General features: G+C 37.2%; 2 protein-coding genes and 1 pseudogene across 4 annotated transcripts in view; 1 reads left to right on the forward strand and 2 right to left on the reverse strand.

Annotated features, from left to right (window-relative positions):
* Positions 1 to 14,822, reverse strand: part of COPS2 (COP9 signalosome subunit 2) — a 31,370-nt gene extending 16,548 nt beyond the window's left edge. For all 3 annotated transcript variants that reach the window (XM_025920107.2, XM_025920106.2, XM_086710655.1), the window contains exons 1-3: positions 14,675 to 14,822; positions 2,996 to 3,109; positions 2,253 to 2,330 (exon numbers count right to left, since the gene is read on the reverse strand). In XM_025920107.2, the coding sequence (XP_025775892.1) occupies positions 2,253 to 2,330; positions 2,996 to 3,109; positions 14,675 to 14,728 (246 nt within the window). In that variant the 5' untranslated portion in view covers positions 14,729 to 14,822. The remainder of the gene's footprint in view (positions 1 to 2,252; positions 2,331 to 2,995; positions 3,110 to 14,674) is intronic.
* A 161-nt stretch (positions 14,823 to 14,983) lies between these two features.
* GALK2 (galactokinase 2) overlaps positions 14,984 to 23,739 on the forward strand; it is a 138,568-nt gene continuing 129,812 nt past the window's right edge. The window contains exon 1 of the mRNA XM_086710654.1: positions 14,984 to 15,179. Within this exon, the coding sequence (XP_086566780.1) occupies positions 15,160 to 15,179 (20 nt within the window). The 5' untranslated portion in view covers positions 14,984 to 15,159. The remainder of the gene's footprint in view (positions 15,180 to 23,739) is intronic.
* Positions 16,130 to 16,277, reverse strand: LOC112856752 (U2 spliceosomal RNA; annotated as a pseudogene).

The raw sequence follows: 23,739 nt of genomic DNA on the forward strand, positions 1-23,739 counted from the left end.
CTCAACCTCACGAGCTGTGAGATCATGACCTGAGCCAAAGTCAGACACTTATCCAACTGAGCCACCCGGGGGCCCCTCAAATCGTAGAATCTTAAGAGTTGAACAATGAGGTTCTAATGTCACTAAAATTACTTAATCAAAATCTCTATCCCTTGAGACACCTGATGCTTCTCCCATATCTAAGCTATTGATTTAAATATAGTATGTATTTGTGTTTAATATTTTCACAAATAATAAATGGAAAGAAAGCACAAGGGCTTTGTGCAACATATTCTTTGGGTAAACGCAAGACAGACATTTTCCTTTTTTAATGATATTTAAAAGCAATTGACAACATACTTATTACTGTTTAAAATGTTTTGAATAGTCTTGATATTTTGGGGGGTGAAGAATGAGCTAAAATATTTTGTGGATAGTTTTTGTAAATGTCATGGAGGGCTTCTACTACTAAAGGTAGGTGAGGATGCCAAAGTGAGAATATGGCAAGAAGAACAGGATGCAAGATTAGCAGAAGTTACCTGGACAAAAGTAACAGTCAATTCAGGGAGTTCAATTTCAAACAGAAGGGACAGAGAAGTTAATGGTGACAGGGAGGAGACATATGAGAAATTAGAGACAGGAGAAAAAGAAAGTGGTAACAGATTACCAGCTATCCTTTCATCTGCCACAGAAGCAAGTGTTTACCTCTGCTCTCTAAGCTTCTCAAAAGTTCCTCTACCCTTAGTGATTTTAAGGTTTACGCCTGTCACTAGTCCTCTTGTCTAACCATTTTTTTCCCCTCCACCTCTACCCTGCACTCCTGAAGACTACCAATTCTATGAGGGTACAATGTCATGACAGTTCCAGATTATTTACAACTTCTACAACATATATGAGTACCTACTGAATGCCAGCCACTACTACAGGTGGTAGGAATATAACAGTGAATAAAACAAAGTCCTGCTCTCATGGACCTTACCACCCATGGGGATGAGGGCAGCAGAAAGGCAATTAAGCGGTGATATATTCAAAGAAAAAAAAACAGCAGGGTAAGATGAATGTAAGTGATGGTGAGAAGGATGCTATTTTACATAAGGTGGTCCAGAGGGAGGCCATCCTGATATATGGTGACACCAAATAGAGATCTGATCAAATGAAGAAAAGAGCCATACGACTATTACAGAGGAGCATTTGGGGCAGAGGAAATAGCAAATACAAGTGTTTATGAGTAGGCGCATCCTTAGGATGACAGGAGGAACAGCAAGGAAGCCGTACAGAGAAAATAAGATCAGAAAGGGTAAGATGATGTAGAGTGTTATAGGTCATGGTAAGGATTTGGATTTTATTTTATTATTATTATTATTATTTTTTAAAGTTTTATTTACTTATTTTGAGAGAGGGTGCATGAGTAGGGGAGGGGCAGAGAGGGAGAGAGAGAATATGAAGCAGGCTCAACACTCTCCGTGCAGAACCTGATGCAGGGCTTGAACTCACAAACCGATCTCACGAACTGTGAGATCAGGACCTGAGCCAAAATCAGGAGTCATACACTTAACTGACTGAGCCAGCCAGATACGCCAGGATTTGGATTTTATTAAGGAGAGTGGGAACCATTAGAAGATTTAGAGCAAAGGAATGACACAGTCTCACTTACATTTTAAAAGGATCACTCTAAAAACAAAAACAAAAACAAAAACAAAAAGGATCACCCTGCTGCTTGTGGAGAATAGACTGTTAATAAGGCAAGGATAGAAGAAGCTACTGAAATAATCCAGGTGAGAGATGATGTTGGTTTGAACCAGAGTAATAGAGATAAAAATGGTTAAGCAGCAGTCAGATACTGGATATATTTTTAAAAGATATAAAGACACCTGGAATTACCAATGGATTATTTGAGGGGTGAGAGACAAAGAGAGGAGTCAAGAATAATGCTAAGGTTTTTGTCCTTATCAGTGGAAGAGGAACTCCTTGTAATACAAAGTAAAATTTTAAAATTCCAAAATAAACAATAGTTTTTGGAAAAGTCCTGTTAATAAGGAAGCCAAACACTGTCTGAGTATCTAAAGGATAAGCTTTCAAAAAAGTTTGATTTCTTTGCAGAATGTTTTTTACTTAGTATTGTGGTAGTCACAAATGAAAGCTAGGCTAAATACGAAAATGTATCAACAGAATTATTTTAAAGAGGTAGATATAATGCCATTTTGCTGCCATGTGGTTTTTACCTACAGAATTCATTTCATTATTAGTTTAATTCCCCTCAAAACAAATCTTACCAACTTGAAGTTAATCTTAATCATTTGCTTCAGTGCTTTAAATCCCCATTCTCCTTTTTCACCTTCAAGTTCCAAAACCTAAAAAATAGAAGACATTTTTAGCCTAACAAAAATGTTAATGTTATTTTCTAAAGACGTCTGTTTTGAATTAGTTTTCCATCATACGAATTAAGAAGGTTTCCCCAAGAATTACATTTCTCAATGCCATTTTTTAAAGGCTTTAAAAAGGAAACGAGTCTTAAAACGCTTAAGGATAAGTGAGCTAATTTTTAAGTTTCTTCATCAAATATTAAGTAAGAACTACTACTTGACTATTATATAGTCCCATAAATCCTTTTTTCCCCATCTGAATAATCCATTGATAAAAATAATCCAAAGGTGTATCAATAGTCAAGAAATCACCTTACTTAACACTGAAACCACACCTGTGTGATCTGTCCCCAAAGAAGGAATAAAATTGCAGGGGTAATACCTATTGATCATTCATGTTGATTTCCTTTGTCCAGAACCACACTAGCTTTTCAGGACAATGGCCCTGCTCTATAGACAGCTTGATTAGAAAAAACAGGATATCCACTTTGAAATATTTGCTTGTGCTGCATAATGCAAACTTATTTATAGGATTACCACTCAGTATCCAAAACACATTTCTGAGATAAAATCACTTGGAACTTATTTGATCTAAGACATCATTTAAAAAAAATAAACTTTAAGACACAGAATCAATCAGAAAAAATATGAACCTTTTGAAAACTGCTTAATGCTGCTTTTGGGTCATCTTCTTTTAATGCTTTGGAATTATAGTACTGATTTTCCAAATCCACATTTGGCTCGGAGTTACTATCTTCAGAGTATTCCTGTTTGTTAGAAAGAGATACTACAATGAAAAAGAAACCCACACACTGCCCTGTAAAAAGTGAATACTGTTCAGATGGAAAACCATACCCATTTGCACAAAACAACCTTGCAAACATAGGTAAAATGTAACTGATACTTAATCCTTATTTAAAAAAAAAAGTAAAAAAGTCAAAATCAAGTGGAGAGAATAGAATCACTTACTTTCAGATCAAAACTACACTCTACACAGAATTAACAGAAAAGCAAAATGCAAAGAAATAATGGGTTAATGAGCCCCAATTCTGTTGTGGTTAACCTTTTGTTGGTCATGGAACCCAAGAAAAATCACTGTAAATGCTAATTATTACATAAATGCTAATTATTCATCTTAAGTTCTGTAATGTTATTTTCTCTACTCCTTAAGTCTAAATTTCATTATTCTAATATGGCCTAACTACCTGGGATGATAATATGCATACAGCATATATACATAGCTGTGTATATATATATATATATATATATATATATATATATATATGTATATATGTATATATATGTATATATATATATGGCTACATATATACATAGTTAAATATAACTTTATATTAATAAGAATATTTGCTTTTTGTGCACTCCACTTACTCAATAGCTATTTAGTTATATTAATATACTTTAGCTTTATAACATCAGAAGAAAATGAATTTATATAACTTCATATGACTTTTATCACATAAATTCACTTCTAAGTACTGAAACAATAAAGTAGAAAGGAAAATTGGAATAAAGCAGCTATTTTGTGGAGTTGTGTCAACAAAGAGTTTAAAATAGTTCTAAGATATTCAATTTAATGATGAGGATTATAAAACATAAAGAGTAGTATAATGAAAATCATTGTTTTAAGACACAAAAGTATTTCCATCAGTTGCAAGTTATTCCAAAAGGTAAGTTGACTGTTATATTAAGAATAGTACATGGAAGTAAATACAAAAAGACACACAGTATTACAGAGTTGTTTCTAAATCCAAATACTGAGTAAATTTTTAAAGATACTCACAAAAAATCTGTAGTATTTCATAAAGGTCAAAGAATGAAAAAAGTTATAGTGAGCATAGTGCTTGAAAGATCAAAAATATATGAACACAAGATGAATTTTTCCTGTGACCAGCAGATGGAGGGGTATGTCTGATGTTAGTACAAAACCAGTTTTATCTGACCACAGAGGCTTTGTAATGTGCACCCTCTAGAGGACAACTATTTTCTTGTGTAAGGACATGAGGCAGGGACGCAGTCTCACAGATTTGATTGGGAGTTCAGTTATGTTTAACATGAAAATCCTTTGCAACACTTCAATTTCATAATCAATCATTCACTTCTTGACCCTGTAATCTAAGTTTGATTACAACTGATTAAACTAGAAAAGCAATTAATAAAAACTTAATAAATAAATAAGCCTAAATAATGCTATGATAGTGAAGGATTCTGAGATAGGTTCTGAAAGATAAATGGGAGTCTGCATCCTAGACATAAGAGGAGAGGGGAAAGAAAACAGTAGACACAAAACAGCATTATGGAAGGTAACTAAAGAACCAAAGGCAGTCACATTGTTGGAACATAAAAAAGTCTTTATTGATTCTACTTTCAACATATGTCTCCAATTCAAATTCATGCACTTTCCTCTATCTCCCTCGCTACCAGCCTAGCCTACTAAGTCACTTTCATCTCTCCGGACCCCTCCTTTTACACCTTCAAATTCCAACCTTCTCATGGTAAGCAGCCAGAATAACCTTCATAAAATGTAAATTAGCACGTACATTCCTCTTCTCAAAATGGTTTCATATTGCTCTTAAAATTAATTTCAAAAATTATCAAAATCTTACTCCTGACCACGCATCCAATCATATCTATTAATTAAGCTCTCCCTGATTCATTTTACTGCAGCCACTGTGGCCACCACATAAATGGCCAAAATTCGTTCCCCCACTCTTCCTCTGGTTAACTACTGCATAGTGTCACCTACTCAGGGAAGATGTGGGAGTAAAAATCATAGCTATAAAACCTACTCTACACCTTTGGAAATCAGTTCTCTGATAACTGTTCAATAACATAAATAGCCAGCTAAACCAGAAAATGATTTTTCTGCAATCCAAATCTTTAGAATACATCCTTCAACTTGGAAATAATTTGTTTTTATTTCTATCTATCACAAAGTCTAAGAATTGGAATCTCACTCAAAGTCCATTTGTTTTTGGTTTCTTGGCCCACAACAGGTTAGAATAAAACAACTATGCCAGGATATGAGTGAGAAAAGGGAAGAGAAAATACTATTTTAAAATAATAAAATTTTAAACTTCAATTACCTGGAAATTACTGACCTGATTATAACATTGTTGAAGACAAGAACCTTTACATTTTGTACCATGTCTAACACAATGCCTTATCATTCAGTCACTGAATATTTCTTATAGTACAAGCCTGGCTATATACAACTTCTGATACCTGATTGACTCCCAACTAATATTTCTAAACTTTAGGTGTTAAAACACTCCCAAATCACAATGATTAAGATAAGACTTAATCTAGCCCTCAACATTTTGTAAATATATATATTCTTTTGGTTTTTCATATTACAGCTGACCCTTGAACAACATGAGTTTGAAATGCATGGGTCCACTTACATGGGGACTTTTTTCCTGATAAACATGCTATAGTACTGTAAATGTATTTTCTTATTATGATTTTCTTAATAATATTCTTTGCTTACGTTATTGTAAGAATACAGAATATAATACATGTAACATATAAATTATGTGTTAATTGTTTTGGTATCAGTAAGTCTTCTGATCAACAACAGTAGGCTATGAAGTTTGGGGAGAATAAAAAGCTATACATGGATTTTCAAGGGTCAACTGTGTATGGATGAAGTGGAACATATAATATCTTTTGCATAACTGCAATTCAATTCTAAGAGTTACTGGCAAAATGTATAAATACACAAGAATTGGTACAACTGATATGTTACTGACTGGAATTCTTTTTTTTTTTTTTTAATGTTTATTTATTTTTGAGAGAGAAAGCGTGTGTGTGGAGGGGCAGAGAGAGGGGAACAGAGGATCTGAAGCGGTCTCCAGGCTGACAGTAGAGAGCCCAGTGTGGGGCCTGACTTCACAAACTAAACCATGAGATCATGACCTGAGTCAAAGTTGGATCCTTAATCAACTAAGCCACATAGACGTCCCTGACTGGCATTCTTATAATCAGGCAGTCCCTTGTTATGATCTACAATAGCATGTTCAAATGGGTTTGAACCAATCTCTGTGATATCACTAACCTGTCATAGGCAGTTTAATGAATCAATACAAGCTATGTACCACATACAGTAAACTATTCCTTAGTTATTACACTGATATTTTGAGAAGTCTAGAATAATTCCGTTTTTGGATATCTTTTGTTAGATATCTATTTAGATACTTGACAATGATCTTTAGCATAGACCAGTAGTTAAGTGTTGCTCACACAAATGCAAACCAAATCTTTCCCCTCAAGCGATTCATGGTCAGAGACAGATATGCAAATAGCAATGCTATAACATGATAAAAGCAATTAAGAGACACATACTAGGTACAGTAGCAGCTCAAAAAAAAAAAAAGTTACAGGAAGGAAAAATGACCTGAACCAGGTCTAAAAGTATGAATAGGAGTTGCCTGGGGATAAGGAAGGGCATCTGAAACAAAGCAGTTAATATGTGTAAAGGTATGGAAGCCTGAAATGGTATCGCATATTTGAAAGAAGCATGAATAGTCAGATTGGGCTGAAGCACAGGATGTGTATAAAGAACTGGTGAAAGATAAACTGGTATCAGAGGAACAGACAACAGAAGTCTAGCAAGGAGTTTACATCAAGTGGAGCCACTCACTAAAAGATTTTACAGGGAAATAATCGCTTGTGTTTTAGGAAGGTACTCTGGTAGTAACAAAGTAGCCCACTGGATACTCTATAAACAACAGTCTGGTTAAAAGATGATGGAGGTCTGATTTCAAATAGGAGAAAAGGGAGGAAACAAGTGTAAGTATAGAAGATGTCAAATGATATTAAGGATGTAAAATAAAAAGGACCCACCACATGGGTACAGGATAAAGGGAAATAAAGTTATCTTTAGTGCCTATCAATGACTTGGTCACACACAGTGTTACTGATCAGAACAGAGACTATAGGAAAAGTATTAAACAAATACTGCTAAACACAATTCCCCTGTCAGATGAGAAGGGTATTAACTATAATCTGTAAAAGTTTAAAGAAAATACTTTTTAAAAGAGAATCTGATACTTCAAACAATAAAAAACAAAATTTTTTAAGAAACAAAAAATTTAAGCAATATATGAAAACACTTGAACGTTGTTAAAGGGATTGAAAAACTCACTAAATTTCATTAAGTACCACCTACTTATATAATACCTCATGTCCTGGCATCTCCCCAAAGCAATCTGTGATCCATGCACACCACCCAAACCTATTCTTCCTTCCCCAAATGTGCCACACAATTCAAAATCTCTGCTTTGACATAAACTGTTCTCTCTGCTAGGAATTCTAAACTACCTCCCCTATTAGCACACTTCCCACTTTTCTCCTATGATGGTTCCTAGCCCTAACACTGCTGGAAAACATATTCATCAAGGTTTGCCTTGTGATACTTTCTTCAACCCTACTTAGGAAAATAAATTTTCTCCTTAGTCAGCTTCTACATGACATGAATCTCTCTAACATGGAGCCTTGTGAGTGTGTTTTGTTCCCACCTCCCCTCATCTCACTACCATGAGCTTCTCAAAAAGCAGAACTTTCTCTTCCTCATCTTGGTATCCCCTGAGTCTGGTATAATACAAAATGCTCAGTAAGTGTTTGTTTAATTGAAATGAAAAATGGATGAATGTTCGAAAGTAACATACAAAACTATATAGCCAGGGGCAATTTTCACTCTATGCTGGAATGGACCTACTGCTGAACAGGGTCAGTTCGACAGTTCCTACTTATTCTCCTGTACCTCATCAATAAAAGTCTGTGAAATGTGCTCTAGGAAAACAAGACTCACTATTAACAATGTTCCTCAAGCCCTGACCATGTCATTCGCGACAGCTATACTAGATGCTAGGCACAGAGAAGCAAAGGGCAAGGTCTCACTATCCTTAAGGACTAGATATGATAGAAGTCCTAAGTAGCCATTTGTGGTTCAGACATTCATAAAGTTGCTCAAAGTTTTTAAAATTTCACTTAAGTTAATGGGTCCTAATTTATCTACAGTGTAAATCAGAACATTATTTTATTTATTCCAAACTGTTAGGCTTCAAATTAAATTTTCCAAAGAAAGTCATAAATGTCATTAGACCTGGGCTACAGTTTTGACTCTCCCACTAATTTGTCCTGTAAATTTAAGTAAGTCACTCAGACATGCTGCTTTAGTTTCTCTTAGCAAATGGGGGTGGGGGGGTAGGTCGAACCCTTGGAGCTTTCTAATACCCGCTGAGGTCCATGTGTTTATTTTGAGATATAATATACAAGTACAAATTCACGCTGTTGAATATTCACAGTTAACAGATTTCAGTTAGGGGTAAAAAGCCTTAAATTTATCTTATTCTTAGCATGTAAGAGCTGTCTCCTGTTAACTTATCATTTTAGCTATTCTTGTTTGAACCTCTCCAATCTCATTATACAAAGTATACCTATGAGGTAATGCAACAGGACTTTTTGGAAATGCATCAAAACTTATATTCCAAACCAATACTTATCCTTGAAGCAGTAATTTTTTTAAAAAGTGTTTCATTTTATTTTAGGGAAAGTGTGTGAGTGGGGGAGAGCAACAGAGGGAGAGAGAGAATACATGCTGAGCATGGAGCCTGATGGAGCCCTATGTGGGGCTCGACCCCATGACCTGAGCTGAAATCAAGAGTCAGTTGCTTGACTGAGACACCCAGGCGTCCTGAAGTAGTAATTTTAAGAGGTAGTAAAATTATTCCAATCATGATACTAATGCATATTATGAAGTAATGCTTCTGAAACTCTGAAGAAACACTTCAGAAACACTTTTGAACAGTTTTGTTCAACACTTTTGAAACAGTTCAAAAACACTATTTCTGACCTAAAACACTATCACCCGGTTTGATGGCCCAACTTATTTATCAAATATGACTCAGAATACAGTTTTCGACATCTATAAAAAAGGATAAAGCCTGATTATCACTGAAGTTTAAAAAAGAAAAAAAGCTGCACATTGTTTATAACAGCAAAAGAAAACAGGCCAAATGCTTAATAAGAGAGAACTGGTTACATAGAGTATGGCACATCCACACAATCAAAGCAGCTGTAAAAAGAATAAGTAAACTTTTGTATACTTTACGTGGAATAATCTCTAAGATAAATTAAAAAACAAAGAGAGGGGGAAAAATGTGTATTTGGTTACCTATGGGGAGGAATGGGAACTGGACAAATTGGGAACAAAAATAGAAAGGAATCTTTTTATATTTTTTTAACCATGTGCATATATTACCCATTATAAAAAGCTACATGGTTCAGGTTCTGAAGACAATTTTTAAGAACTCTAAAAAATTTTGAGCAGTGACATAATTACTGTGTGACCTCTCATGATCAAAGTTAAGATTTTTGTTCATAATTTGTACCCTGGAACCTGTCCCCTTCTCACTTCAGCAATAAAAGTAATACAGGTTCACTGTGAATGGTTTGTAAGAAATAAATTTTAGTTTTCCTGACACTTTTCAGATCTTGTAGAATTTTTTTCTATATTTTCCCACTCAATAAAATAAATTTTATTCCTACCCAATAAAATTGTAATACAGATTACATATTTATAGTGGATATATGTTCACTGTGTTCAGAGCATTGGTGATGAACCCTTTCTCTCCCAGGTGAGGGCTCTCAATTACAGTGCGCCATCCACAGAGGAGGGCAAGCAACCCATCTCCCTCTCTACAGTGAGCCAGTGGTTCACAGAAGGCTACACAGACATCAGCTGGGTCACTAAAAGTCCTTCCTAGGGCTTTGCTGTTAGCTCTAGCAAGGAACACCTTTTTTGGCTTTGGGTTATAATGCTAGGAAGATGCTGCATTACATCTTGTGAAGGCAATTATGCCAACACAGTGAGGAAAGCAGACCAGGAAGAGAGACAGAAACAGAAAAAAGACCCACTACCATCATCTGAGCCATGAATCCAGCCATATTTCTACTTCCTGGTGATGTAAACCAACACATGCTCTTTTTAGTTTAAGCTTGTTTGACATATATTCCTTTTATGCCCAAGAGTCCTGACAAATACAACTGATCAAAAGTTTTTCATATCATGAAATATTGTTTAGTAGCATGGTTTGAAGTGCCAACATAGCATTCCACCCCACGGATATATGATAATTCATCTATAACCTTATTAATATCAATAGTATTTCCCTCCTATTGATAACTTGGAGTTGTTTCCAATTATTTACAATTAAACATGTTAAGTTTCTTTTAAAAGCCTCAGCTGTACAATCAAATTTCATCTTCATGAAGTCTATGGGCAACTCCAAATGTGTGTGCAACATAGAAAACACTGGCCTAGACCACAAACAGTATATTGTTTGAAAATCTGTACATTTTGTCAAATATTAACTTACGGGGACAAGAGTCTCAGAGTGAAATAACCTTTAACATCAAAGCTCCTCATATTGCACAATGATAAGTGATAGTCCTTATACCAAATACACAAATTCCTAGAATCATTCTTTTGCCCTTGTTCTTATATTGCCACTTCTTTTTCAAAGGAGATTACATATTTTTTGTAGTAATTCAAAATTATTTTTTAAAAAATAGTAGTGTTAGTTTTTAATTTGTTAAACTATGTTCTAGGGTTTTTTTATAACATGAGAAAATAAAGTTCAAGCCATCATTTGCTGATCTTGTTAAAATGGTAACGAAGTAAGAGATTCCATAAAGATATCCTATAGTTAAGACTGACACCTCTCCTTCCCAAAAAGCAAAGAACAAGTAAATATTCAGGGCATTAAAATATACTAAGTATTAGTATATAGTATAAGTATACTATATATACTAAGACCAAAAAAACCCACAACACTATTAAACACTCATTCACTGATCACAGCTATGAGCTTGACTAGGGTAATATAAGACTCACAGATTGGTAATACATTTAACCAAGGGGAATTACTCTACCTTTTGGACAATTTTTTTTGCTTGCAATACATTAAACTCAAATATACCGTGCCCTATCACAGGATCTACTCAAGGATAGATTGTTGGAATGAAGTCAGTCTGTCCTAACTCCTTTCTAAAAAGATTACTAGAAATACAAAGCAACTTCATGCTAGAATGGCTGGACGGTGGAATTGCAATAGTTAACTTACCAATAACCTTATTTACTTAACGAATGGCAGTAGAGTTATTATTTAGTATTATTAGACCAGAAAATAATCAAGACATTTACCAGTATCATCTCCTACTTCTCCATTTAATGCTACATAAATTCCTATGCTTAGATAATGCCTGCATCTGCCTCTAATAAAAAAATAAAATAGGTCTTAGAAATAAGAGCTCAAGCAAATTAATTTCTTTCACGCTTGCTTCTTTTTTTTAAACTAAGTTGGTTCTCTTTTCTTCTCGATCTTGGGCATAAACCATTATTTACTTCCTTAGATAAAAACAGTATAGTTTTAGAAACAGATTTTTACTTTGCCTGGTGGTATCCTAACTACCTATTTCCACTAGATGGGACAAGTACAAAAAATGATTTAGGGTATTAAAATTTATCAATAGACAACCTACAAAAGATATGCTGAACATATCTGTGGTCAGAAATACTCATGGCTTTAGTTAACATTTTGACTAAAATGAAGTGATGGCAAATTTTCCCACAAATCATACATTTCTTTTAATAAAAAAGAAATTTCCCTAAAAGAGCAAGTCAATTCTTTGGACTCTTTAAATCGCAAGAAACAACAAGACTCAGGCAAATAACTATGAAAAAACCCCCAATAACTTCTCTTCTGACAACATGTAAGCATGAAATGGCAACCAGCTTCCCTCAATATTTTTTTAAAATATTTTATTTTTAAGTAATCTCTATACCCAACGTGCGGCTTCAGTTTACAATCCTGAAATCGACAGTCCCATGCCCTACTAACTGAGCCAGCTATGTGCTCCCCCGCCCCACCTTAATCTTTCTTTTTTTTTTTTTTTTTTTTTTTAATAAATGCTATTTTAATTTTTCAACATTTATTTATTTTTGGGACAGAGAGAGACAGAGCATGAACGGGGGAGGGGCAGAGAGAGAGGGAGACACAGAATCGGAAACAGGCTCCAGGCTCTGAGCCATCAGCCCAGAGCCTGACGCGGGGCTCGAACTCATGGACCGCGAGATCGTGACCTGGCTGAAGTCGGGCGCTTAACCGACTGCGCCACCCAGGCGCCCCTTAATCTTTCTTTTAAGGAGGCACCATGCCCAGTGTGGAGCCCAACACCCCAACACACGCGGGGCTTGAACTCGCAACCCTGAGATCAAAACCTGAGCTGAGATCAAGAGTTCATGCTTAACCGACTGAGCCACATAGGCACTCCTAATTTTTTTTTTTTTTAACATACAGTGGTTTAAGGAAATTAACTAAGAAAGCATAAAATAAATTACTAAATAAATTTTATGCCATCAAAAGACTAACTCATAGTAAACAAAGCATAAAAGCTTTCACTACTTGATACAGGATTGAGAAGGCAGAATGATACCTATGTAAGAGATATGGGGGGAGGGAGGACTATTTAACAGAATGCTGTGGGGGAAGAATTCATTTAATTATGTACCAGTGTAAAATCTTACTTTTTTTGGTTAAGAAAATATAAGTCAAAACAACTATGTATTTGGCTTTGTATTGTACTGCATTATAGTGTAGGCTCTAAAGAGCTGGGAAAACCTAGCCAAGTTAAACAATATATGTTTAACAATAGAATTCTTGTGAAAACTGAGCACCACATGGGACAGTAAAATTCTCATTTTATGCCTCAGTGTAGGCGATTCCTACACCGCAATTTCAATGATGATCTTCAAGTTTATCACAGTGCTAATAAGTCATGTACTCAATAAACTATAGGAAAGATAAGCAGAAACATTTAAAAACAAAAATAAAAAACAGACATATTTAAAAGAGACACTTCTACAGTTATTAAAATACCTGTAATATAAATAAATGTACAAATAAAAATGCACATGATATCACAACTAATACATTCTTAATGCACTTAATGTGCTGCCTACAACTGACTTGGTTTACACAAACTGAAACGTAAAGCAGAGATCAAAACTATTAGCAAAACTCTCCATTCAAGTTTAAGAATGATTAAAACCTCTACTATGATTTTCAGGTAACAGCAAGCATTTCCCTCTACCTTTTGCAAAGGTGCTTTCATTTAAAATAGAAAAATTAATTGTAAATTACTATACAAAGAAGTTTTACACGAATTCAAAACAATATATTAATGTCTACTCACGAATATCTGGCACTTAAAATATAAAATAAGTCAGATTTCCCTAAACATCTACTTCATAACTTTAGGATAATGCAGCATCACTATCATATGCAGGAACCATGCAACAACAAAAAAATTGGTGCTAATTCTTGGTCCGGATAATTTTCCTTAGTTCACACACAGATACTGTTTCTGAACAGCAACCTGTAATGGTAGTGAATTATTTTTGAAAACCTGTAAATCCGTTGATAAGTTAAACCATGAATCTTCACAGACCACCATTCAGCTACATAAATTTGTTCATTGTTATATGGTTGATATTTTTAACTTTGAATACTAGGAAACCTCTCAGTCAAGAAAAAAATCCATTGGGTCAATCCCCTTATCCCCACCTCCCCCACACACCAAAACAAACAGAAAAACCCCCAAAACCTCCTCCCCAGCTTTTTTCTTTAAACAAAACAAGTAATTTAACTACTTCTTTTTCAGCTATCCTTGCTCTGAATTCTCCGCTGCACCTTTACCTTAAACCAAAACGGACCCCATACAAGACTTATTATTAAGCTCTGTTTCCAGGAGACTCACAAGTGGCGTTTCGCGGTCAGGACCGGGAGCAGTAAGGCCCCCCAGTTTTCAGACCCTTGTCTCAGCATTTCGTAATGTCTCAGTTCTAGGGTTAAGAAGAGGAGCCCAGAAAACTGGGCCTGAGAGGGCAGAGCCAGGGCCTAGACCGCTGCACGATCCCCGAGGCGGCTCCGGAGGTGGGGAGGAGGTAGGAGGCACCGAAAACCGGACCCTGGAGGCCAGGAGTGTCCACATAAACGAGGAGGCACTCGGACTTGGAGCGCAAAGCTCGGGACCCCCTTTGCTGCCTCCTTTACCCTCCCCTCCCCCATGCTGGAGAAGCAGGGCCCAGGCCCGGTGCGGGAAGGGGGAGGAGGTAAACTCGTCCTGTCACTGCACCGAGAGACGGGAAGAAGCACATGTTTTACGGGGAGAGGCCGCGGTGGCCCCTGCCCCAACCTCTAAAGCCAGACACCACCTCTAACCCCACAGTTCCGTCCCCTCCGCCTCACCAAGTCGTAGTCCTCCTCATCATCGCACATGAAATCATCCTCCATGTCAGACATCTTGGCCGGGAGGGGGGGAGAGGGAGGAGAAATTGGAGACAACCTCCTCCCACAATGCTCCACGGCTCAGAGGCGTCACTCGCAGCTTCTCCTCGCCTTCCCGTCGCTCTTAGAGGAGCAGAATGTTTCCTCCCGGAACAAATGCGCTCGGTATCGGGAGGATTCACTACGACGCCAAAAGGGAGTGCACTGCCCCTTCTTCCTGCGAGGCGGTTGGTGCCTTAGCAACTAAACCTAGCAACTGGGGAATCGTCTAGTGCTGAGGATCTCCGCCGAAGGGCCTTGGAAACCTTGAGCTCACACTGAGCAGTTTCCAGCCTCCTGGGCAAGGGAACAGTCTCTTCCCTTGCCTGGGACACTGGAACCATTTCATTCTGGTGAAAGTAAGAGGCACCGTAGGACCAGAAGCCTTTCGCGGAGAAAAGGCTGACATGCCCGTCCTATTTGACAGGTAGTAGTATTTCTGCTTCATCTATTTGCCATTTTGCCCACATATTGTGGTGGGTATTCCTGTGATGTTTGGAGACCTTTTTAGCGGCACGGTTTACACCTAATGCGTGTTTGTAGTCGGCAAAACGATACTGTGGCTGTCCCACACCGTTAAGCATCAATCAATTGAGGCGCCTAAAGTCTTATTCAGTTGTTCAACAGGTTATAAACTGACCTTTACTGCCCTTACCCGAAATTAAGGTAACAGTAAACGACTGGTTTTTAAAATATGCATTATTGTTGCACAAAATCATTAGCAGAATTCAGAATGAAAAACACGAAATACAAGGGGAAAACTGCGTTTCAAACAGCACTTTGAATATAAACTTCCAGTTCTGTTCACTTGAATCCACAAATTTTATATAGTTATAGCACAGATATAATTTCGGATTATTTTTACACCAAGTTATGTAACAACACCGGACAATATATTGGGGGTCCCATTACATGGGACCGTATATTCTTGGCAATGATCATTTTAATAGTTGGGTGATAATCCCTTCGTTGAATGTACCAACTCATAATGATTTACTTAAGCATGCCATTATTGTTACACATTTAGAATATTGCAAAACCAGTATTATTTTAAACAATTTTGCTGCTAATATATTTGTCAGTTTATTTTTTTCTTAGGAAAAAGCCCAAGAAGAGGAATTACAGTCTGGATTTTTTAGTAATCCATTGAATTGTGATCTTTTTGGTTATAGTTCTTAAAAGTTATATTTATAACAATGATACTGCCTACCTATAAACAAAGTTTTTCCCTAATAGTCTTTTCCTCTCACCGTTTTATTGTGAGAATTTCAAACATACAGAAAAACTGAAAGAATAGTCCAGTGAATATGTGTGTACCCACTATCAGCTTTGTGTTTGTGTATATATTCCCTGAATCAATGGAAAGTAAAATGCAGATATCATGATACATCACTCTTAAGTGCATCTATGTATATGTCCTAAAACCAAGGACATTTTCTTATGTTTTCAGATTATTACATCAAGAAAATTAATAATTCCCCAATGTCTTCTACACTTGATCTTAGCCAAAAGGCTGAGAAGCGATCCCCAATGTCTTCTAATACCAAGTCCATATTCAAAATTCCCCTGTAAGACATAGGATTTTTGAATTGGAAGAGCCTTTAATGATATCACTTTAGGGTCTAAGGCTTTCCAATCATGGCAGTTCATTAGATTATAACTTCCCAAATCCCATACCAGAGATTCTGATTCAGTAGGTCTGGGGTAGAGCTTAGGATCTATACTTGTAAACCTTAAAACAAACCAAAAAAAAAAAAAATCTCCCTATAACTGAGGTGACTTTACATCCTAGTTTTCTGAGACAGCCCTGATTTAGTACTGCTGTCCCAGAATAATAATTGTCATCCATCACTCTCAGAAGTTTGAACCGTAAGTCACATGGTTACTTTACCTGAAATCCATAATTCTTCAAAAGAGAAAATAGAATTCCAAGGTGGCTAAGAGGTTTATTTGCTCAGAGTAATCAGAACTACATTGTTGTGCTTTCTATTTGTATAGCAATTTTGCAATTATCTGTTAACCATGTACATAGTGATCACATGAATAAAACTGCATGTTTATTTACATTGAATTTATTGATATAATTTTCTGCCTTTAATGTAATTCTTTACTTTTACAATGGAAAAATAATTATTCAACTTAAGTTACTGACTAGGAGCACTAGAAAAACTGCAGCTAAATTTTGAGCATAATATTCTTAGTCATTTACAAATTTAACCAACCCAGTCTGGAAATTTTCTAAGACAGAGAAAAAGGTTTTCACAGTGCTTGGGGACACAAGTCCTAAAGAAATGTTTGTTGAATGAATAAATGTTAATTTTTCTTTAAAAAGTTTTAAATCTTTATATATTTATTTATTTTAACATTTATTTATTTTTGAGAGACAGAACACGAGCAGGGGGCAGGGCAGAGAGAGAAGGAGACACAGATCTGAAGCAGGGTCCAGGCTCTGAGCTGTTAACACAGAGGTGAACATGGGGCTTGAACCCACAAACCTTGAGATCATGACATGAGCTGAAGTCAGATGCTTTACCAACTGAGTCACCCAGGTGCCCCATGTTTATTTATTTTTTGAGAGAGAGAGAGAGAGCGCGTGAGCAGGGGAGGGCAGAGAGAGAGGGAGACACAGAATCCAAGAGAGAGAGAGAGAGAGAGAGAGAGAGAGCGTGAGCAGGGGAGGGCAGAGAGAGAGGGAGACACAGAATCCGAAGTAGGCTTCAGGCTCTGAACTACCCGTACAGAGCCAGATGCAAAGCCACAAACAATGAGATCATGACCTGAGCTAAAGTCAGACGCTCAACTGACTGAGTGCCCCTAAATGTTAATTTTTTCTGTGCAGGGAGTGCCCTTATTAGCTATCTCTATGCATCAAAATATTTTCTGTCCTTAAAGATCCATTTAAGTGTCACCTCACTCAACCTATCCTCAATACTTTGTGCAATTATGATAGTCTTTTTTTCTTGACATCAGTTTTATTCAGTGGTAAATAATACATTTTTTTAAAATGTTAACAGGGAGCATTGATGTGATGTGATGCCTTTGTAGAAAGTGGATCCTAAGTTTTAAAAATATATATTAAGGGCGCCTGGGTAGCTCAGTCGATTGAGCATCCAACTTTTGATTTCAGCTCAGGTCATAATCCCAGGGTTGTGGGATTGAGCCCCGCTTTGGACTCCATGCTGGGCATGGAGCCTGCTTAAGATTCTCTCTCTCTCCCTCTGCCCCTCTCCCCTGCTCTCACTCTCTCTCTCTCTCGAATAAAAATAAAATAATATAAAGATATATATTAAACACTTAATTAAGGTATAATCTTATCAGCTTCATTGAGATACAATAGCTGCACATCCTTAAAGTGTACACTTTGATGAATTTTGACATATGTATACACCTGTGGAACCATTACCACAGCCAAGGTAGTGAGGATATTTATTACTGCAGAAGTTTCCTCATTACTTCTTGGTAATCCTTTTTCAACCCTCTTCACTTTTCTCAGGCAACCACTGATCTACGTTTTGTCATATAGATTATTTTTCATTTTGTGAAATTTTATATAAATGAATCATACGTTATGTACTCTCTTTTGCCTGGCTTCTTTCACTCAGTATAATTACTTTGAGATTCATCCATATTGTTTCAATTGGTTTCAATTGATTGTTTCTTTTTAATTTTTTTTTCAATGTTTATTTATTTTTGGGACAGAGAGAGACAGAGCATGAACGGGCGAGGGGCAGAGAGAGAGGGAGACACAGAATCGGAAACAGGCTCCAGGCTCTGAGCCATCAGCCCAGAGCCCGACGCGGGGCTCGAACTCACGGACCGTGAGATCGTGACCTGGTTGAAGTCGGACGCTTAACCGACTGTGCCACCCAGGCGCCCCTGATTGTTTCTTTTTAAATTTTTTTTTTTCAACGTTTATTTATTTTTGGGACAGAGAGAGACAGAGCATGAGCGGGGGAGGAGCAGAGAGAGAGGGAGACACAGAATCGGAAACAGGCTCCAGGCTCTGAGCCATCAGCCCAGAGCCCGACGCGGGGCTCGAACCCACGGACCGCGAGATCGCGACCTGGCTGAAGTCGGACGCCCAACCGACCGCGCCACCCAGGCGCCCCTGATTGTTTCTTTTTATTGCTGAGTGTTCCATTGTATGGATATCTTACAAGTTCTTTGTTAACTTGTTGATGGATATTTGAGTTTTTTCAGTATTTAGCTTATACAAATAAAGCAGCTAGGAACATATGTGTACAAGTTTTTGTGTGGACATATGTTTCATTTCTTACGAGTAATGGGGTGGACAGACTGAAGGTGGTCTTCTTATTACCCATGCTCTTGGATAATCCTTTCCCATTGAATGTGGGTGGGATCTGTGACTTGCTTCTAACCAATAAGATACAGCAAAGGTGATGTATGTGATTATGTGTATATAATTATGTTATACAAGATTGTAAACTCATCTTGCTGGAGAGACTCTATCCCCCTTGCTTTGAGAAAGTAAGAGGTGATGTTATGAAGGATCATGTGTCAATGAGCTGAAGGTACCACCTGACCAACAGCCAGCAAGAAGCTGTGGCCTTCACTCTGGCAATGCACAAGAACTAAATACAGTAAAACCTTGGTTTGCTAACATAATTCGTTCCATAATGCTTGTGACCCAAAGCACTTGTATCAAAGCAAATTTCCCCATAAAAAATAATGGAAACATAGATGATTCATTCCACAACTGAAAAATATTCATATAAAAATGATTACGATTCTGGGGGCGCCTGGGTGGCGCAGTCGGTTAAGCGTCCGACTTCAGCCAGGTCACGATCTCGCGGTCCGTGAGTTCGAGCCCCGCATCGGGCTCTGGGCTGATGGCTCAGAGCCTGGAGCCTGTTTCCGATTCTGTGTCTTCCTCTCTCTCTGCCCCTCCCCCGTTCATGCTCTGTCTCTCTCTCTGTCCCAAAAATAAATAAACGTTGAAAAAAAAAATTAAAAAAAAAATGATTACGATTCTGTAATGTAAAATAATAAAGAAAACACAAAATATGAAGAAAAATAAGTTAACCTGCACTTACCTTTGAAAACCTTTGTGGCTGGTTGTGAGGGAGACAAGAGAGGAGGGTTATTATGTAGGACGACTTTCACTATCACTAGCACACTAACAGAATCACTGCTATCTATTGGCTCAATGGAATCTTTTTCTTTTCATACAACTTTAACAAGGAACCTATCCAATAGCACTTGCTTTTGCCTTCCTTTGAGGATTTCATAGAAATGTGACATTGCATTGTCATTAAACAGATTCATTGTTAGCACTGCTACAGCCTTATTCAGCCTTGCTTTTTGGGTGGTGCTTTTCTACAAAAATTTGCACTGTTTCCCACATTTTACACATCTCCCTAATTTCATTTGAAGTGAGGGATTCCTCTGCCTTTTTCCCCTCCTCCTCTACAGACGAGACGCAGATGTAGACTTCTTATAAAATCTTGCAATTTCGGCCACTCACATACATCATTTGTATTTCTCTATGGTTTTTTTCTTAACTTTCACAGTAATCATCTCCTTCTTACTGCCATTCTTTTCAACCTCTTTCTGTACGGGGGCCATTGCTCGCATGGATGTTGACTATAGTACAGTATTAATAATCTCTTGTCATATACTGTATTTAATGTAACTGGCAATAAGGCAGCTGAGGAAAGGGTCTATATCTGCAGGCAGCCTGACCTAGAATGAAGCAAAGCATTCCTAAGCTTACTGTCATATGGAAAAGCAAAGGACTGTCCAAAAAGTGCCTTGAAGTGACAAAAATATACTAGTGCCAGTTGTGGGCACCTTCCAACATTCTGAAAAATCACTGATTTCTGCCAAACACCGTGGCCTGAGACTGAGCATCTGAGCATGGGACACAGTCACCCACAATCCCTCAGAGAGAGTGAGAGCGAGAGAGAGAGAGAGAGAGAGAGAGAGAACCATTGGCTCAGTTGTGATCATGTGACATTCAGCATCATGTACTACTCATATTGCAAGACATTGCTTGTTTATCAAGTTAAAATTTATTAGAAATGTTCGCTTGTCTTGCGGAACACTCACAAAACAAGTTACTTGCAATCCAAGGTTTTACTGTATTGCTAACAGGTGATCTTACAAATGAATCTGTCCCCAGTTGAACCTCAGATAAGACTTTGTGAGATGCTAAGCCATACCCAGCTAAGCCATACCCTGACTCTTGAGCCATAGACATTATGAGGTAATTATACTGCTAGGTTTGTGGTAATCTTATGTAGTAATAGATAATGAATATGGATAAATACCTAGCAATGGAATGGCTGGATTATATGGTAGGTGTATGCTTAACTGTAGAACTCTTAAATTGTTTAAGTGATTTTGCCATTTTGCATATCTACCAGCAGTATATAAGAGTTCTACTTGCACCACATCCTAGTCAACACACGGTGTGGTCAGTTGTTTTAATTTTAGCCACTCTAGCAGGAGTGTAGTGGTGTATTATTGTGGTTTTAATTTGCGTACCCTTACTGACTAATTTTGAACATCTCTCCATGTGCTTATTTGTCATCCATGTATCTTCTTTGGTGAAGTATGTCTTCAGTTCTGTTGCCCATTTTTAAATTGGATTATTCGTTATTACCATTGAGTTGTAAGAGCTTTTTATGCTTTTTATGATATATTGAGGAATATTTGCCAAAACTAAGTGCACCAGGATTTTTTTTTATGTTTTCTTATGGAAACTTTATATAGTTTCAACTCTTACATTAAGACTATGACCCCATGTCAAGTTTAATTTTTGTATATACTATGAGGTAAATGTGGAGGCTTGTTTTTTTTTCTATAAATGGATATCAAATTGTTCCAGCATTATTTGTTGAAAAGATGCTTTGTTCTGTGTTGAATTGTCTTGGCACCTTTGTTGAAAATAATTGACATTTAATTCCCAACATAATTTGAGCCCTTTAAAGTATATTTTTGATAACTTTATGTTACTCTGTATTATGATTATTTTATATTCTTTATTAAGCTGAAAACTCTTTGAGGACACAACTGTCTTACCTCTGAATCCCCTGAAACTAAGCATGTGCCTTGCCTATAGAAAGTGCTCAACAGGTGTGCATGGATGCCTGAGTCAGTTAAGCGTCCCACTCTTGATTTTGTCTCAGGTCAGGATCTCATGGTCTTGAGATCGAGCCCTGTTGGGCTCTGTGCTGACAGCATGGAGCCTGCTTGGGATTCTCTTTCTTGCCTTCTCTCACTGCGCCTCCCCCACTTCTGCTCTCTCTCTTTCTCTTTCAAAATAAAAAAAAAAAAACATTAAAAAAAAGAAAATGCTCAATAAAAATGTGATACGTTTAAGTAAACCCTAGCATTCATGATCCCTCACCTCTTTAGGTTGAGACATATGGTTGCCCCAAATAGGCTCATAATTTGGCATCCTTTCAGACTGATACTTTAAAAAAAAATGTTTATTTATTTTTGAGAGACAGAGAAAAAGAGAGCATGAGCAGGGGAGGGGCAGAGAGAGAGGGAGTCACAGAATTTGAAGTAGACTCCAGGCTCTGGGCTGTCAGCCCAGAGCCTGATGTGGGGCTCAAACCCACAAACTATGAGATCATAACCTGACCCAAAGTCAGAGGTTTACCAACTGAGCCATGCAGGCGCCCCCAGACTGATCATCTTAAAATTTTTTTTGATGCATTTATTTAGAGAGGCTGAACACCATATGCTAGAAGGCAAAAAAAGAGGACTCCTTTTGTATTAATTAAGATCTGGACAGGAAACTCATAATATGCTCAGGGTGGTTAATTAAAATTTTAATGAAGGCACTGGGGCACTTGCCTGGTTCAGTTGATAGAGCATCAGACTCTTGATCTCAGGGTCATGAGTTCAAGCCCCATGTTGGGCATAAAGCTTAAAAAAATCAACTGGATTTAATAAAACTTAAAAAAAATTGATGTTATTTCTAAAAAAAAATTAATGAAGGGACTATTTACAGAGATGGGGACAGAGATGAGGTCAGGGTTGAGGGAACCAACAATGATGGTGAAACACCCAGGGAATAGCAAGCATCAGGCTCTTTACCACCTCTTGAAGGCTTGAAGGGCAGAGGGAAGAAATGGTTCTACTAGAGCTCAGCAAGAGCAGGAACCCTGTAAAATTGACCTTCCAACAGCAGCTGTGGTTGTAGAGAAACACAGCTACTGCCATAGCTATAGCAAAGGTGTGGTTTTGGGCATGGGTGTAGGAGGGTGGTGACAAATACCTTAACTTTGGCTGTAGCATGAATTATATACTTCACTTAGGAAGGAATTTTCTCTCTTTCAAAGGCATTTAAATTGGTGACTATCTGTTGTTGGAGCATATCCCTTGATTTTTTTTTTTTTTTTAAGTAGGCTTCATACCCAGCATAGTGCCCAATGTGGGCTTGAATTCAGGACCCTGAGATCAAGACTCTGATGTTTAAACAACTGAGCCACCCAGGTGCCCCTCCCTTGATCTTACCAATCAACCTAAGTGGCTTATCAAAATGTTATTTCTACCTACATTTAATATCCACTCTTTCCTGAGAGGAGTTCTGATAGTTTGCATGATCTCATTACTTTCCCATCTAATAGACTCATGGCCTTGCTTAGTTAGTGCCCCTTTTAATCTACATCAGTCTCTTCAGTTGGAAAAAAATGATGTGTTGTAAATGCATGGTGCTTACAGAGAACTTAATAAATGTTTTATCGTTAACTCAATCAACTACTCATATTAACCCTTCAGAATGCTTTATACTGCAGTTGCATCTTTTATCTCTAAAATTGCCATAGGAGGAATGTGCAGAAAGAGGATGTGAGGCATGTTAGTTTTCATTCCTTACACTGACATTGACCTTGTAAAAAATGTCTCTTGTAAAAATACAATTACACACTTTTAGCAATGTTATTGTTGTTTGCCATTTTGGCATCTCTAATGCCCATTTGTTTTTATTCCCACCCAAAATGGTGACCATACAT

The sequence above is a fragment of the Puma concolor genome, chromosome B3 (assembly GCF_028749965.1).
Source record: "Puma concolor isolate L17-30 chromosome B3, mPumCon1.1.hap2, whole genome shotgun sequence".
NCBI classification, from domain to species: domain Eukaryota; kingdom Metazoa; phylum Chordata; class Mammalia; order Carnivora; family Felidae; genus Puma; species Puma concolor.